The 17,279-nt window shown below is 44.1% G+C and overlaps 1 protein-coding gene across 2 annotated transcripts; it reads right to left on the reverse strand.

The window, feature by feature from the left end:
- Window positions 1–324: 324 nt before the first annotated feature.
- Window positions 325–14,099, reverse strand: dpysl4 (dihydropyrimidinase like 4). Of its 2 annotated transcripts, none has more exons than XM_084040673.1 (15): window positions 13,758–14,099; window positions 9,418–9,506; window positions 9,040–9,224; window positions 8,784–8,948; window positions 7,655–7,716; window positions 7,454–7,534; window positions 7,275–7,343; window positions 6,689–6,809; window positions 5,788–5,944; window positions 5,171–5,312; window positions 4,391–4,475; window positions 4,158–4,243; window positions 3,890–4,069; window positions 3,418–3,583; window positions 325–2,891 (listed from the first exon to the last, which is right to left on the reverse strand). In XM_084040673.1, the coding sequence occupies exons 1-15, from the start codon at window positions 14,058–14,060 to the stop codon at window positions 2,800–2,802; spliced, it is 1,983 nt and encodes a 660-aa protein (XP_083896799.1). In that variant the 5' UTR covers window positions 14,061–14,099; the 3' UTR covers window positions 325–2,799. The 2 variants fall into 2 exon arrangements, with proteins under 2 accessions (XP_083896799.1, XP_083896800.1); XM_084040674.1 differs by lacking the exon at window positions 13,758–14,099 and adding an exon at window positions 10,242–10,376.
- Window positions 14,100–17,279: the final 3,180 nt, after the last annotated feature.

Genomic DNA, 17,279 nt, shown 5'->3' on the forward strand with positions numbered 1-17,279 from the left:
CATCCATCCGTCCATCGGTCCATCCATCCGTCCGTCCGTCCATCAATCCATCCATCCGTCCGTCCATGCACCCATCTGTCTATTCGTCCATCAATCCATCCATTCATCATATGAATGATATATATATATATATATATATATATATATATATATATATATATATATATATATATATATATATATATATATATATATATATATATACTGTGTGTATACTGTATGCTGTTTCCCACAATAATTAGCAACATGCTGAAATAGATAGTAAATATGATAAACATCAACATGTTGGATGTACACAAACTGACATCTCACTATGGTGTTTCTCATCCCAGTTTATTCATGCATTTTTCATTCACTACAGGAGCAGCAGCAACAACAACAACAACAACAACAACAGAAGCACCTCATAGCATTTGGACAAAGAAACAACCGACTGCTACACAACAGTTCAGCCTGCAGGAACACGGCAAACATGTTGGATCTGAATCTGTGCTATGGTGTTTAATAAGGGCGCCATGTTGGATCTGAATCTGTATGGTGTTAAATAAGGACACCATGTTGGATCGGAATCTGTATGGTGTTAAATAAGGACACCATGTTGGATCTGAATCTGTTGATATCAACATCTTCATACAGCAGGAGCTCAAGAGGCCCCAACATGGCTGTTATGGGCTTCATGGAGGCTGAACTGGGTGTGCTACTACTTTCATGGAGGCTGAACTGGGTGTGCTACTACTTTCATGGAGGCTGAACTGGGTGTGCTACTACTTTCACCGAACAGGATAGAAAAACTGTAAAAAATTTCAAACTAAGTCTTTATAAATCAAATACACAGTTAAAAATTCCTTCAGAGGTCATACAGCAAGAAGGGGAAGAGGTCTGCAGCTGGACAGTCAGAGATGATGGTGGATGTTATTGACCCTCTAATACAGATCATTAATGTATACACAGACGTGGCTGCATCAGGTAACAAACCTCCATTATACAAAGAACCCAACTGGTCAGAAGGTATAAAATATATTAATGTGCCACACGGACCGGTGGACTGAGTGTATGAATCGGTGGACTGAGTTTACGGATCGGTGAACTGAGGCATTGAAGGTATCGCTACTTTCAGGCTACTACTGGATTTATAAGCACCATTTAATGTCAGTTGATGTTTTTGAAGTTAATAAAAAGTCTAGTCTCTATTATTTGTAGGGTAGTAGTACCATTGTTGATCAGTTCAGTATTCATTCTAGGGTTTAATCCACTATTGTTAGTTAGTGGGGATACTACTACTTGTAGGGCTTAGTAATATGTGCTGGGTCATAGTAGGTCATAGGGTTTAGTACTAGTTGAAATAGAATTATTCTAGAATTGAGTATTTTTTGAAGGACTACTGGAATAGTTAATAAGTACTAACTATAAGTGTACTTGTTGTGGCATTTTATTGTGCTGTAACATTCGGTACTAGTTAAAGTACAAAAATACTGTAGGGTTTACGGTTTGTGACAGTAATAGTTTTAGTTTGAAAGTTTCAGATTCTACTTTTGTATTCAGAGAAAAACTGTTGACTGTATAAATTACTTTATCAATAACTAAAATTAACTCCACCAGTAAAAGATAGGGGACCAGGACACACTGAATTCTTATGGAACGATACAGATTCATATTATCAGAATATTGCCATGGTGAAATATTACAGACTAGTGTTAATATTAGAGTGAATAGAGAATAGAGTGAATGTTGTATGTTGAACAACCACAGCAGGTTACAGCTATAACAATGAAAACCAGTAAACCCAGTTTGAAAAGTGTACTGGTTTTACTTCTAGATCCACTATGATGATGAAGTGATGTAAACACGTCTGTACTGTCAATGGAATCATACTACTGCTACTACAACTTCTACCACTTCCACTACTACTACTAGTACTACTACTAATAATAATAATAATACTACGACTAGATCCTTTACCAGAGAACATGATGAAGTGATGAGTTTTAGGACAGATGAGATGAAATAAGTCTACATGTGGAAGAGTACTTCAATGGCCAATTACATTCAGTACTCGCTAAAGTACTACTGCTGGAGGATTTAGTACACGTCATTGGGTTGTAGTACCATTGTTGTAACATTCAGTACTAATTGCAGAATGTAGGGTTTACTACTATTTGTGGGGTTGTTGTAGGGCTAACGAGGATTAGTAGAATGTTGGTACCATTGTTGTATTTAGCACTAATTATTGGATTGCAGTACCATTTATGTACCATCCAGTACTAGTTGTACAGTATTTCTAGGATTTGGAATAAATTATTGGATTGTAGTACCATTCTAGAACATGTAGTACTAGTTGTACAGTATTTCTAGAATTTGTAACGTTGTTGTAGGGTAGTAGTATTTGTAGGATAGTTATACCATTGTGAGTTCGGTATTAGTACATTAGTACAATTCTAGGGTTTAATCCTTTGGGGTTGATGTATAGTTCAATGTTATTTTAAGTACTATTGTCAGTGGGGTTACTACTACCTGTAGTGCCTAGTAATATTTGCTGGGTCATAGTACCATTGTTGCAGGGTTTAGTACTATTTGAAATACCATTATTCTAGAATTGAGTATTTGTTGAAGGGTTGAAGTACTACTGAAATAGTTAATAAGTACTAGCTCTAAGAAGTACTTTTTGTAGCATTGTATTGTCATTGCTGTAACATACAGTATATGTTGAAGTAAAAATACTGTAGGGTTTAGTACTAGGTACTGTAAGTACTACTGTTACAGGGTTTGGAAGGTTGCATTGTATCTCATTGTGAAAGTGTTTTAAGATAATGACGTAATGTTGGATCGTCCACCAGGTGGTGCCACAATCTTCTGAGCAGAGCGCCGAGGTATGTGGTCATCAATCTGACTTCCTGGAAAAAATAAGAAAAGAAGAAGAAGATCTTTTAAAAACGTAGTCACCAGAAAACTGTAAAAACCTTATTAACAGTAACAACATAACCTCCGGAACAATGCAACAAACACAACAACGTAACGATAGTAACAACATAGCAACATAACAATACATCAACTGAAAAGTGACGTTACTAGCGTACATAAATGTAAACCACTCTGTCAGGGATTTTTTCATGAACAGTGTTTTCCTGTGTGACTGTCCTGAACATAACCTCCACCGTCCCACCTGCTCACCATGCTTCCTGTTGCACTCTATCCACAGACGGTGGTGGACGTGGTCACATCACCTCAACCGCTGGTTTGTGGACTGGACCGTTCTCAAGAGGCAGTTCGGCATTTCAGCCGCCACTTTTTTCTGTCATCAAACTGTATTCTTCTTCTTCATGTTTAACTGAAGGACTCAGCTGCTGTATGTATGAACTGTTGAATGCAACTCAGAGTCAAGGACCCTAACAAATTAGATTATTGATCATTAAACACTACCTGCCAGGGTGAATCCTGATTGGTGGAGGTTTCGGAGACTGGTCTGGGTCTTTGGACAGATGGGCCCTCTGGTGGTGGGAGTGGGTGGGACTGATTTAGTCATACTGATGACATCATGGACCGGACCATCGTAGTTTCCACGGGGGACACCATGCGCCTCAGCCAACTGAGAAGAGGAGACAAATGTCTGAGAAAAACTGATTCTAATGGACTGATCAATCAGTCCACCAGGAATGACTGATAGATCAGTTAATTGATCGATGAGTCTATCAGGAACCAGACAGAGGCTGAACTAGAACCAACCTCTAAAAACTTGATCAGTTATCTTCCTGATTACCAGAAGGCAGGGTCTGGTCCTCCATCAGGGTTGAGATCATTGACTTTTTAACCAGTATGTAAGGCATTTCATGGATTACTGGTTAACCAGTGGGCCAGTTGGTTTACTGATTTTACTGGTTAACCAGTTAGTCACCTTGCTCCGGGCTCTGATCCTCTTGTAGACCGTGTCTGGGAAAGACTTCCTGGGAATGAAGCGTCCCGAACCTTTGGTCACATTGAGTTTTCCGTCCTCCATAAGGACTTGACCTCCGCTGATCACCACTGACGGCGCACCTCGAAACTCCAAACCCTCCAGGATGTTCACCTCCAGTGTCTGCACACAAACAAGTAGCACAGTGAGGAGGAGGAGGAGGGGGAGGGTGAGGGTCAGGTTGTGATGATGAAGATGTATGTGTTTTTACTAGGTTATGAGTCTTTGCAGAAACAGTTCGTGTCTCCTTTGGATTCCAGACAACGATATCAGCATCAGATCCAACAGCGATCCTTCCTGAAGACCGGAAACATAAATCTTAACAATAAAACAATATCTGACCATCATATGTCACAACATCATAGAACAGAACATCAGCATTAGAGTTCAGGACCAACGGTCCTCTTTTAATCCAAGACTTCTGTGGAATCTTCTGACTGATACCTTTTCGTGGGTAAATGTTGAAGACTTTAGCAGCGTTGGTGCTCGTTACTGCGACAAACTGGTTCTCGTCCATCTTTCCAGTAGACTACAGAGAAACAGAGACACACATCAAAGTCTCCACACCTCAGAGCCTCCATTCAGATAAAGAAATGTCCAACAAAAAGTATTTTTAAGGAGCATATCTACATTTTCACATCATTGAATCCATCATTTTTATTTTTTTTAAAGGGAGCATATTGGTAACCATTTCTGGCATTGGTTGGTTGTCATGCCCTTTTTACATCTGAAAACTATTTTTTACACCACCATAAATGTGGGGGTGGCTGTGGCTCAGAGGTAGAGCGTGTCATCCTCCAGAATCAGAAGATTGGCAGTTTGAATCCCGGCTCCTCTACTCTGCATGCCGAATGCAGAGTCCTTGCCCATCCTTGGGCAAGATACGGAACCCCCAATTGCCCCCGATGCTGCATGTGAATGTGTATGAATGAGTTAGATCCTGATGTGCAGGCAGCTCCTCTGCCATCAGTGTATGAATGTGTGTGTGAACGTGTATAATTGACTGAATGTATTGTGAAGTGCCTTGAGTAGCTAGTTAGCTCAAAAAGTGCTATATAAATGCAGGTGCATAAAAATCCTCAGACTGCTTCAAAGTGCTTGTTGGGTCTCTGATAATGACTCTAACATCCTTTTCTATTCATGATGTTTCTATATGCACTACGGACATCTTCCAGGTGAGACTGTCTGAAAATGTGTTGGGTTGATGGTGTGGAGACGACCTACCACAGCCCTGTCCCACACCACAGACATCCTCTCCTCGATTCCATTGGTTCCCTCTGGGATCAGAGTGAAGTCGTCTTTACCGACAGCTTTCTGAGCTGTGGAGAAGCTGGCCTGAGCGCTGGACGTCACCTGGAGGTCTCCGCTGGAGAAGCAACCAAGACCTGTCAGGGACACCAGGATCACCTGGACCACTAAGTTGAGGCTACATTAATGTTAGCCGTGATATCGGAGAGGTATAATCATAGTGTCATGGTAGAGTCATAGCAACCATGAAGAAGTAGATTAATACTAACCATGCTAACAGAGAAGTAGTCAGACTAACTATGATTCCATGGTGGTAGAATCCTACTAACCATAATAACAGGGAGCTAGAATCAATACTAACCATGCTACTTGTTTCTGTTTTTTTATACTGTGTATATACTATATATATTACAGTCACTGTTTGTTTGTTGTTGTTTATTGTTATTGTCCTCAATGTATGCACCTTAGTCACCATGACAAATTCTTTGTTGGCATAAAATCCTTCTTGGCAATAAATATGTTTCTGATTCTGATTCTAACAGATAAATATGGTCATATTCACCATGTAAGCAGAGATGTAAGGTCATACTCACCATGCTAACAGAGAGATCAGGTACTGTGGAGTTGAAGGATCCCGGTTGAGAGGTGGGCTCATGACAAAGGCAGCAGCTGTTGGCCAGTCTTTGGACCAATAGTGAGAGCCATCCGTGGCCAGGCTGGCAGTGATTGGCTCCCCGTACACCACCATACCTGAGGATAGAAAGAGAAGAATGTTTGGCCTACAATCTGCTTGAGTTTTTCTCCAAGAATTGTTGTTTTTGATAGGCGAGTTATCTGGGGCAGTTCCCCCTAAGGTCCCCCAAGGCAGGTTTCCAGACAAGAGAGTCCCAGCAAGGGAGACTGGATAATGGATTGGCTGACAGTTCAGTGAGACATCAGCAGTGATGTAGGCGTTGTACTTGGCCGTTTTGTCAAAGAGGGAGCTGAGCCGGAAGGCAAAGCTATAGATTAACCAGTTCATCTATGTTCAACCCTCATCTACAGTATGGTCATGCTTAAAGAGTACAGTTGCTGCTCCTTCACGTCCAAAGGGGCCTGTTGAGGTGTTTTGAGCATCTGATCAGGATCATCCTGGCTGACTCTCTTTAGAGGATTTCTGGGCATGTCCCAACTGAGAACAGATCCCAGGGTAGAAGCAGAAGACGCTAAAATACCCTTTGAGTCTGCCTCAAAGACGTTCTGAGGACTGAGTCCAGACTGTCCTTGGCAGGGAGGAAAACTTTTAGCAACTCCTCAATCCAACTGACTGGTCCTCCATGAGACCATTTAGAACAAGCTGATTAAGAAAGCCAGCTCTGTCCTGGGGGGCTCGCTTGACCCAGTGGAGGTGGTTGGGGGTGGGAGGGTGATAGCGAAGCTATCATCCATGTTGGACAACACGTCCCAACCCCTTCATGTTGGACAACTCTATTTCTCAGTATGAGACTATACTACCTTTCTTCCTGGCTTTGGCGATGACATCAGCAGCTGATTTGCTCATCACCTTGGTAACGTACAACGGACAGTTGGCCTGTTTGGCAATGGTGACGGCCCGATACACAGCCTCCGTCTCCACCTGACACACACAACATGAAAACAATGTATTACAGGCGTGATTACAGGTGTGTTACAGGTGTAATTAAAAGTCTATTACAGGTGTGATTACAGGTGTGTTACGGGCATTATCACAGGTGTGTTACAGGTGTTATTACAGGTGTGTTACAGGCATTATCACAGGTATGTTACAAGTGTTATTACAGGTGTGTTACAAGCGTTATAACAGGTGTGTTACGGGTGTTATTACAGGTGTGTTACAGGCATTATCACAGTTGTGTTACAGGTGTTAACACAGGTGTGTTACAGGTATTATTACAGGTGTGTTACAGGTGTGATGTGTGTTACAGGCATTATAACAGGTGTGTTACAGGCGTGATTACAGGTGTGTATAAGTCATTATTACAGGTGTGTTATAGGCGTGATTACAGCTGTGTTACAGGCATTATAACAGGTGTGTTACAGTCGTTTTTACAGGTGTGTTTACCTCCTCAGGATGAGATAAAACATGTCCTTCAGGTCCAGTGATGCCAAGAGAGAGAATCTTCTTCTGTTCCTGAAACACAAAGAAGTTTAAATTCACTGTAAACTAATGAAGCAACATGAACCTCTAGCTGATGTTTGTCGTCCGTTTTGAATGATTCTTGCTTTAGTCAAGTGTGTTACCTCGTCAATGATGTCACCATTCTCAGCGTGGACCTGTGCAATGGCTCCAAGTTCCCGGAGGATGCCAAACGCCTCATAGAGCTGAAATGGGAAACAGGAAGTAGATTCAGTTAAATACAGAGAAGACATACACTAACCAGAAGCAGAACAAATCTAATTCTTATATATAAAATTATATATAATCATTCCAGAGTAGTCCACCTGAGAGTCGGTGCTCTGGTATTTGTCTTTGTAAGCCATGAAGAACAGGAAAGAGTTCACACCTGAAACACAAATGTTCTAGTTAATACAAAGGTCCGTCAAATGGTCCTCCATCTCCTCCTGAACCAACCATTTGACCGTAATAATCACAGAACTGTAGCGACATGCTCACGTTCCAGTGCATCAGCATATCAGCAGATATGACGGAACTTACGGTGAAGCATCGTCAGAAGTACAACTTTGAACTCTTTCTAACAATGTAACTGTGGAAGCAAACGGACGTACACATTTGGCACAGTGATCCTCCAAGTGACCTCCATTGTTTCCAAGTAATGACATGGAACAGACTTCAGGTCAGATTAGAGAACATTAGAATCCATCTGCAAGTTCCAGCCCGACAGTGGTTAACTTATCTTCTCTTTTCGAACAAATGTTTTGTTTTCTTTCAGCTTGGAACACCCATAGACGTTGGAAGTGGGGCCGAATTGGAATTAGAACTTTCTTCAGTAGATTTTTTAAATTTTGATTCATCAACCTCTAAAATTGTAAAACACAGAATTTTGGAAAAAATAATACGGAATCTGGAAAAAATTAGGTAGGGTAAAAAGGTAATTTTATTTTTTTTGCGCTGCACCTCTGCCCATTTACAGCCACCCCCATGATAAAGCCATGATAAAGTATCATTCATACACTGTGGACATTATTCTTTGATTTAAAGCTAACAATTCAGATTAGCATTAGCTTTTCAAAAACCCATAAAAAAACAATCCTCTTCATACTGAAACCCATTCACCAACTGTTCCTACTACGTCACCATCTTCTGACTCATTCATTCATCAGCTTTTCAGCAGTCGGCATTCCCACGCAGTCAAGTGACTGCGGGTCTTTATTGTCTTAAGGGTCTTTAGTGTCATTATGGCATTTAGGGTCTTTAGTGTCTTTATTGTCTTAAGAGTCTTCAGTGACTTTATGGTCTTTAGTGTCTTGAGGGTCTTTACTGTCTTTAAGGTCTTTAGAGTCTTTATTGTCGTATGGGTCTTTAGTGTCTTAAGGGTCTTAGTGTCTTTATGGTCTTTGTGGTCTTCAGGGACTTTATGGTATTTAGTGTCTTTATGGTCTTTCCTCTAACCTTGATCCTTGATCAGGGTCTCCAGCTCTTCGGATAGTCCTTCTTGCCAACGGGTGATGTCCAGGTGTAGAGAGAAGTCACAGCACGCCCTCTCCTCTCCTATATCCTTCCACTGATTGAAGGCTGTCAATAAACTAGTCCCCGGCTCCACCAGGACGTGGTCCACTGTAAACACAAGCGCAGTCCCTGTTATTACTACGGTTCTGTGCGTGATCCAGAATGATAAGGACTGATAGGTTATTGGTGATGATCTGACTGATGGTGGTTGTTCCTCCAGACACGGCGGCTCTGGTTCCCTCGTAGAACCCGTCAGCCGGGTTCATGCCTTTCTGCGGAGAGTGCAGGTTGGTGTTGGCATCAACTCCTCCGGGGATCACCAGCTGACCGTACGCATCCACCGTCTTCACGTCCGACGGGACTATGAGGTTCTCACCGATCTGTCTGATAGGACACACGACAGGAAATTGGATGGTGTCAGAGGCCATGAAGGGGGTCTGACACCGGGGCGTCAGGTGCAGGTCTAGCTTAACCAATGGAAACCTGCTCTCTCAGCAAAAGCATGAATGACTATGAGGCTAATAACTAATAACAATAATTAAACAATATGAATCATAATCAATTTAAATAAATGTACTTGATGGTCCCATCCTCGACATAGATGTCAGCGTAGAACGACTGGTCGTCATTGACAATCTTCCCTCCTTTGATGATCAGACGGTCGCCCTGGAAACAGACAGGGTGGATGCTGGGTAAAACAGGAGCAGGTCATCTCAATATGGAAAACATGAAACAAAGACCTCAGAAACCGGAAGTTAGAGGCATCTGATGCCTTTTTACATGAAGAGATTTTTTATTTTGAAAGTTTAAAACCATATAATGTCTGATGTTAAATGGACCTGCATGTCTATAGGTCTCTATTCTAGTCTACGAAGACCATTCAATGCTCTTTACAGTCCATCTTCAGTCCATCTTCAGTCCACGTTCAGTCCATCTTCAGTCCACGTTCACCCCGCCTTCGGTCCACATTCTGTCCCTGTTCGGTCCACATTTAGTCCACGTCTGGTCTACATTCGGTCCACGTTTGGAAGGTTGGACTGACTACAATCCTGGTACCCCACCCTCCCTTCTCATACATCCATCTGTACTATACGTCACATTAATGACGTGACGTTTTCCCTCTTAAATAAACCGCCTGAACCGGGTCAACCTCGCGCAGTCTTATCCGGGTCACCCTCGGTCCCGCTCAGACCGGTTGAACCGGGTCAGCCACGGTCCCGCTCAGACCGGTTGATCCGGGTCAGCCTCGGTCCTGCTCAGACTGCCTGAACCGGTTCAACCTCTGTCTGGATCTAACGGTAATTGACAGCCCCTGCAGCTGCAGCTGCAGCATCCTCCTCACCCAGCCCCGTTGTCCCGGCCCGGACCGGCTCAGCTCGGCCCGGCTCGGGTTGGACTCACCGCCGGCCTCGCGCCGCTTTTCTTGGTCTGGAACGACATTCTGATCGATCTGCGATCGGCTGATTGATTCGCTCGGACACACACAGCCGGCTATTGTTGCTCTGGATGACACACACCCGATAAAACATACGCACACAAACACACACACGACTTCCTGTTTGAATCTTCAAAATAAAGTCCCGTAGAGGAACGTTATCCTTGTTTTAAGGTTAAATGTAACAATGTTGCTTGAAACAACTGTGATTTCAGTTAAATACCTGACATTAATGTATTAATAATGTAAAAGTTAAATCATATTTTACAAGTTTGTGTGTGAAGGATCACGTGATATTGAAGCTTTAACTGAAGATAGAAATCAAGAAGAAAGAGATGAAGAGAAGGAAGCAGGTCCAGCTGCCTACGATCCGCATTCACACAAAGCCGAGTACAATCAGAAAAACAGGTTTAAATGTATTTAAAGTAGAGAAAACTCTCACTGCAGTAACATGTTGTCACCTATATTATATCATCATTAAATGATATTTAAAATACCATTAAATATCACACGAATCATTAAAACAGTAAATAGAAAACATTACAAGTCAAGTTGACGTTTTTTAGTGGTGTGAATTGCTTTTATTTTGAGAGTGCATCCGGAAAGTATTTCCGGTAGGGAGGCGACCTGATAAGACGAATATGACGTCACGCAGCTTCCTGATTTGATTGCTTAATCTATTGATGAGTATTGATAAAATACCAATATTAATGTTTGCATCAGAAGTCGAGCAGATCAATTTAAATCTCATCAGATCCCAATGAAGAAATCAGAACCATCAACCTGCCCGGTCTGGATTCAGAATCTCCCCCTGATCCAACTAGTGAATTTGATCACAAGTATGGTGGTCCTCCTGGTGTGGGTCTGGTGGTCCTCCTGGTAAAGTCTGACAGTCACTCTGCAGGATCTCATCCCGGTACCTAACAGCAGTCAGGGTACCGTTGACATGGAGGTCTGTGGGACCCTCGAAGGATATGTACCAGACTACCACTGACCCTCCACCAGACCGGTCCTGCTTGATGATGTCACAGCAGCATCACGTTCACCGCGGCATCCCAGACTCTTTCAGTCTGTCATATGATCTCAGTGTGATCCAGCTCGCATCTGAAGAGAACAGGGACCAATGGTGGACCTGCCAGTCCTGGTGTTCTCTGGTGAATGCCAATGGAGCTGCATGGTGCTGGGCTGTGAGACCAGGTCCCACTAGAGGAAATCATGTACCCTCATGGATTTTTTGCAGCCTGCTGGTGTCCATGCTGTGTCTCCCGGGAGCCGTGGAGTATTTTAGTGATTGATTTCTGTACAAACTCTAATATCACAACATGTGCTAATTGTTGTTTTTAACCTCCTAGGACCTGGCGTCCACATGCGTGGACTTCACATTTTTGGTTGTCTAGACAACAATATTAAATTTTGGTCTACAAGGACCTGGGGTCCACTTACGAGGACATTAAACTGCCATCTTGTGGCGGAAGAAGAGTATGACTCATCACATGTGAGATTCAAGATGGCTGACAACCCACCGCGAAGTTCAGATGGCTACTCCCAATCCAAAAGTCGACCAGGTAAAAAATTCAAACACATTTCATAGCTGATTCTTGCTCAGGTATGTGTAGAAGTGTTCAATGTGTGTTATGGAAGTCGAATTTTGCAAAAGTAAGAACATTTGACGATTTACCATGCCGCTAAACTTGATGTACACAAATGTGGACAGAGGGACTTAGTTTTGTTAGTTTTGTTTAACATGTCCACAAATGTGGACAGAGGGAGTTGGTTTTGAACTTGTATTTTGGGATGATTTTGTGAGAAAACAGTCATTTTATACAACACAAACAAATATAGCAGGTTTTATAAATAAATCTATGTAGATTTCTTTTGATTTTGAACAAAATGCTTTTTTTCTAGAGCGTTATTCTCTGGCACAAGCAATGGAACTATTTTGGTCTGTTGATGGAGACAACTCAGAGATGGAAGATTTATCAGACACTGATGATCCTGTGGGGGATGCTGAATATCAACCTCCACGACAGGAGCCAAGCAGCAGTGAGGAAGACAGTAGTGGGTGTGAGGACCCAATTCCACAGCCCTGTCAGCCTATCAGGGGGCGTAAACGTTTCCGTGATGAATATGAAGGATATCGGTCAGATCGTGACATTGCCAGATCACGCACCCCAAGACGTCGCTCTAAGACACAGCAGGATGAGGCTGATGTCTCACTCAATGTTCCTGAAGAGACAACACCAGGACCGAGCCATCAAAAACCAAGAAAGGAAAGGGTGTGGGAGGCGATGGAAGGCTTCTTCACTAACACCAAATCAAGCCCAGTTTGGGCATGAAGAGGAAATTGTTCAGGACAGAGAGGGCTGGACCCCACTGGACTACAACTCCAAGATGGGTGGAGTTGACCGTGTTGATAGAATGATGAGTTACTATCGCATGAGTGGCCGTACAAAGAAATGGACACTGCGGATGCTGATGCACTTCATGGATCTGGCTTTAGCCAACAGCTGGCTACTGTACCGCCAAGACCTCACTGTGAATGGCACACCTAAGAAGAACATCATGCAGTTCCTTGAATTCCGCATGGAAGTGGCCATGACCTTCTTGGCTCAGCATGACAATGACAATTCTGACTTTTCAGAGCAGGAAGATGACCCAGACGTCTCAGTCCAAGGGAAAAAGCGTCCAGTGAAGGCAGTGCCCCACGTCTCAGTCCGCAGGAGGGCTAATGCACATTTGCCAGAAGTGGTACACTTGAAGAATGCAGCGCGATGCAGAGCAAAAGGATGCTCAGGGAAAAGTCGAGTGCAGTGTGGGACATGCAAGGTGTTCCTGTGCTTACAAGCAGATCGCAACTGTTACACAGCCTTTCACACATAGGGGTCAACATTTTCCTAAGGGAAAAAAAATGGAGGAGCACTTTTGGTGTGCAAGTGAGATTTTTCATGTTTCATGTCATGTTCAGAAGTTGAAATGAACAGTTCAGAACAGTTACAATGTTAAATATTTCGAATGTTTACTGTGTTTTACAAATATCTGTCTTCCTGCAACTGTTAGCAGCACTTGATATGAGCCCAATTGCTCAAAGGAGCACAATTAGTTGCTTCTCATTTTTGCAGTCAGGAAAAATGCTGCTGTGTTCAGGCAAAAAATAAAATGTTTTGCACATCATTACTCAATTGTGACATTCTTGTGTTTTCTCAAAATTTAAAACGAATGGCCTCATATGTGGACATCATTTTTCTCAGAAACTACATCATGTAAAAAGATAATTCTTTGTTTTTACACTCATCAGGTCCCAATTAGCCTAAATATCTAAGAGAAACTAAAAATGCATGCCTTGAAAGAGTTTGTGTCTGATTTCAGATCTGAAAACAGATGTTTTTTTAACTTCAGGACTAAATCTTATTCAATTCTACGTTGAAATGTTTTAAATTACTTAAGTCTAAGTCTTAAGACATCTCAAATAACAAAGACAGAACCTCTCTGTTGTGTCCGGAGGGAAACACCACCGCCACTCCTCCTGGTCCTGGTCTTCGTCCTGGTCCTCCTGGTCCTGCTCCTGGTCCTCGTCCTCCTCTTCCATCACGCTCCTCCACAACAGCAGCTCGCCGTCGCTGTGTCTGCGGACTGAACGACTGGAAGTTGAGCGTCTTGTTCTCGAACGCTCCTTCGACGCTGCAGAACATCCCTCCATACTTGATCCGAGGACGAGGAGAGTCCGAGCCTAGCCGGGACAGGAGAGAGGAGCAGTCGTCCTCCGGGGGAGACCTCCTCTCGGACATCGTGGCATATCTGATCTGAGAGCAGGAGGAGGAAGGGCTCGGGAGATAAACGAGGAGAAGGGGCAGCTGAAGAGCTCAGGAAATAAACGAGGTGACAAGAGGAGGAGGGGGAGTAGGTAGAGGATGGGGAGGAGCAGGAGGCAGAAAAGGAGTGTGGAGGGTGAAGAGGAGGAGGAGGAGGGGGAGCAGGAGGAGGGGGAGCAGGAGGAGGAGGGGGAGAGCAGGAGGAGTAGGAGGAGGAGGGGGAGCAGGAGGAGGAGGAGCTGTGACCTCAAACTGAGACTGACAGGATGTGATGAGAGGAAGTTTAAAGGATATGAAGCCTCCATTCAGGATCCGGTTCTTTTTCTACACTTTAGTTCTTACAAACCGGTCAAAGACTACAATACCCATGAGCCTCAGGTGCTGTCTGATCAGCTTTACACAACATTTAGGTTCATCAACATCTAAACTTTGAAGAGATGACAGGAGCTCTGTGATTGGCAGTTTATTGGTGGATGGAGCTGATTATTGATTATTTAAAGTTTTAGGTCCAACGAACACAAAGACGTTTGTTAGACTGTTAGACTGTTAGACTGTTAGATGCAGGTCAGTGGACATTACTGCAGCCTGAACCCGATCTGTCTGACTGTCACATCCACTTTACATGACACAGTCGCAGCCCAGCTCAGAAGGACCAGGACTACAGACACACAAGGAGAAATAAAGGCTTTAATGCATGGTACACATCTGGGCCTGGTGGATGCTGATCCCTCTGGTTCCTCTCCTATCAGGTCTGCAGCCCTGGTGGATCCTGAGCCCTCTGGTTCTGCTCCTATCGGGTCTGCACCCCTGATGGATCCTGAACCTCCTGGTTCCACTCTTATCAGGTCTGCAGCCCTGGTGGATCCTGATCCCTCTGGTTCCTTTCCTATCAAGTCTGGAGACAAAGACACAGCAGAGGAACCAAACATCTTTGCTCTCAAGTTTTAAACTGAAAAGTCACTTCCTGTCTGACAGAATCTCACTGTAAAAATATTTCAAAGAAAGAAAATATAATATAAAATAAAAGTATAAAACAGGTTAATATTTATGTGAATAAAGCATTTCTTCAGGCAGCAGAATAAATCGGATCAGATCTTGTCTACACAGTGGTTTTCCAGAGGTCAGATCCGATTTGTGTGTTAAGTCATCACCCAAACTATCTGCAAGGGTTGCCGTGGTAACAATGGAGGTGTCAGTTGCAACATCAGTGACACGGAAACATCAGCCCTCAGAACCACTGCAGTGCAGAAGTCCTCTGGGAAGGGAAGGTGTCTCAGACAATCACATCACACAAGGATTCATTATTACATTCATCCTGGTAATACTACTACTAATAATAATAATAAAATGTTTAGCCTGGTAAACCTTTTAACCTCATTCATGTCATCATTATTGTTTCAACTTCCTCAAAACCTCCAATACATCGGATTCATTGTAAAGTCACAAGTTAATTTGTTACATTATAAACTGAGTCAATGATAAGGAATCACACATTCAATGGTTACTGTTTCACTTATTGTTTTTTTTTTTTAGGATTTTAGATGTGATGTCTATCAAACCTCCAACTCCTCGCTGTATGCTGGTTCCTTGGATCTTCTTTTGTTGGGGAAGAATCAGAAATCGCTGACATGCTGATGAAATGATCATTGGCCAGCTCTGGCTCTTCCTCCTTTTCTTCTGGCACTATAATGAAATGGGCTTGTTGAGGCTTCCAGTGGGGTTCTGTCTCTGTGGCTGGTCTCCAGTAGGGTTCTGTCTAAGTGGCTGGTCTCCAGTGGGGTTCTGTCTCTGTGGCTGGTCTCCTGTGGGGTTCTGTCTCCGTGGCTGGTCTCCAGTGGGGTTCTGTCTCTGTGGCTGGTCTCCTGTGGGGTTCTGTCTCCGTGGCTGGTCTCCAGTGGGGTTCTGTCTAAGTGGCTGGTCTCCAGTGGGGTTCTGTCTAAGTGGCTGGTCTCCAGTAGGGTTCTGTCTAAGTGGCTGGTCTCCAGTGGGGTTCTGTCTAAGTGGCTGCTCTCCAGTGGGGTTCTGTCTAAGTTGGCTGCTCTCCAGTGGGGTTCTGTCTAAGTGGCTGGTCTCCAGTAGGGTTCTGTCTAAGTGGCTGGTCTCCAGTGGGGTTCTGTCTAAGTTGGCTGGTCCACAGTGGGGTTCTGTCTCTGTAGCTGGTCTCCAGTGGGGTTCTGTCTAAGTTGGCTGGTCTCCAGTAGGGTTCTGTCTAAGTGGCTGGTCTCCAGTAGGGTTCTGTCTAAGTGGCTGGTCTCCAGTAGGGTTCTGTCTAAGAGGCTGGTCTACAGTGGGGTTCTGTCTAAGAGGCTGGTCTCCAGTGGGGTTCTGTCTAAGAGGCTGGTCTACAGTGGGGTTCTGTCTCTGTAGCTGGTCTCCAGTGGGGTTCTGTCTAAGTTGGCTGGTCTACAGTGAGGTTCTATCTAAGTTGGCTGTTCTACAGTGGGGTTCTGTCTCTGTAGCTGGTCTCCAGTGGGGTTCTGTCTAAGTGGCTGGTTTCCAGTGGGGTTCTGTCTCTGTGGCTGGTTTCCAGTGGGGTTCTGTCTCTGTGGCTGCTCTCCAGTGGGGTTCTGTCTAAGTGGCTGGTCTCCAGTGGGGTTCTGTCTAAGTTGGCTGGTCTACAGTAGGGTTCTGTCTAAGAGGCTGGTCTCAGGGTTCTGTCTAAGTGGCTGGTCTCCAGTGGGGTTCTGTCTAAGTTGGCTGTTCTACAGTGGGGTTCTGTCTCTGTAGCTGGTCTCCAGTGGGGTTCTGTCTAAGTGGCTGGTTTCCAGTGGGGTTCTGTCTCTGTGGCTGCTCTCCAGTGGGGTTCTGTCTAAGTGGCTGGTCTCCAGTGGGGTTTTGTCTCTGTGACTGGTCTCCAGTGGGATGCTGTCTAAGTTGGCTGGTCAACAGTGGGGTTCTGTCTCTGTAGCTGGTCTCCAGTGGGGTTCTGTCTAAGTTGGCTGGTCTACAGTGGGGTCTGTCTAAGTGGCTGGTCTCCAGTAGGGTTCTGTCTCTGTGGCTGGTCTATTGTGGGGTTCTGTCTCCATGGCTGGTCTCCAGTGGGGTTCTGTCTCTGTGGCTGGTCTCCACTGGGGTTCGGTCTAAGTGGCTGGTCTCCAGTGGGGTCCTGTTTCGGTGGCTGGCCTCCAATTGGATCATGTCTCCGTGGACTTGTTCCAGTGGGGTCCCATCTCCTTCTCAGTGTTCCAGTAGGGT

This window comes from Eutrigla gurnardus (genome assembly GCF_963514095.1).
Source record: "Eutrigla gurnardus genome assembly, chromosome: 22".
Lineage (NCBI taxonomy): Eukaryota > Metazoa > Chordata > Actinopteri > Perciformes > Triglidae > Eutrigla > Eutrigla gurnardus.

Coding starts and splice junctions, on each gene's coding strand:
- dpysl4 (XM_084040673.1), bottom strand. CDS start 14,060: ATGTCCGAGAGGAGGTCTCCCCCGGAGGACGACTGCTCCTCTCTCCTG. Junction 7,344..7,453: donor ATGGTGACATCATTGACGAG/GTAACACACTTG, acceptor TTTGTGTTTCAG/GAACAGAAGAAGATTCTCTC. Junction 2,892..3,417: donor ATCAGGATTCACCCTGGCAG/GTAGTGTTTAAT, acceptor TATTTTTTCCAG/GAAGTCAGATTGATGACCAC.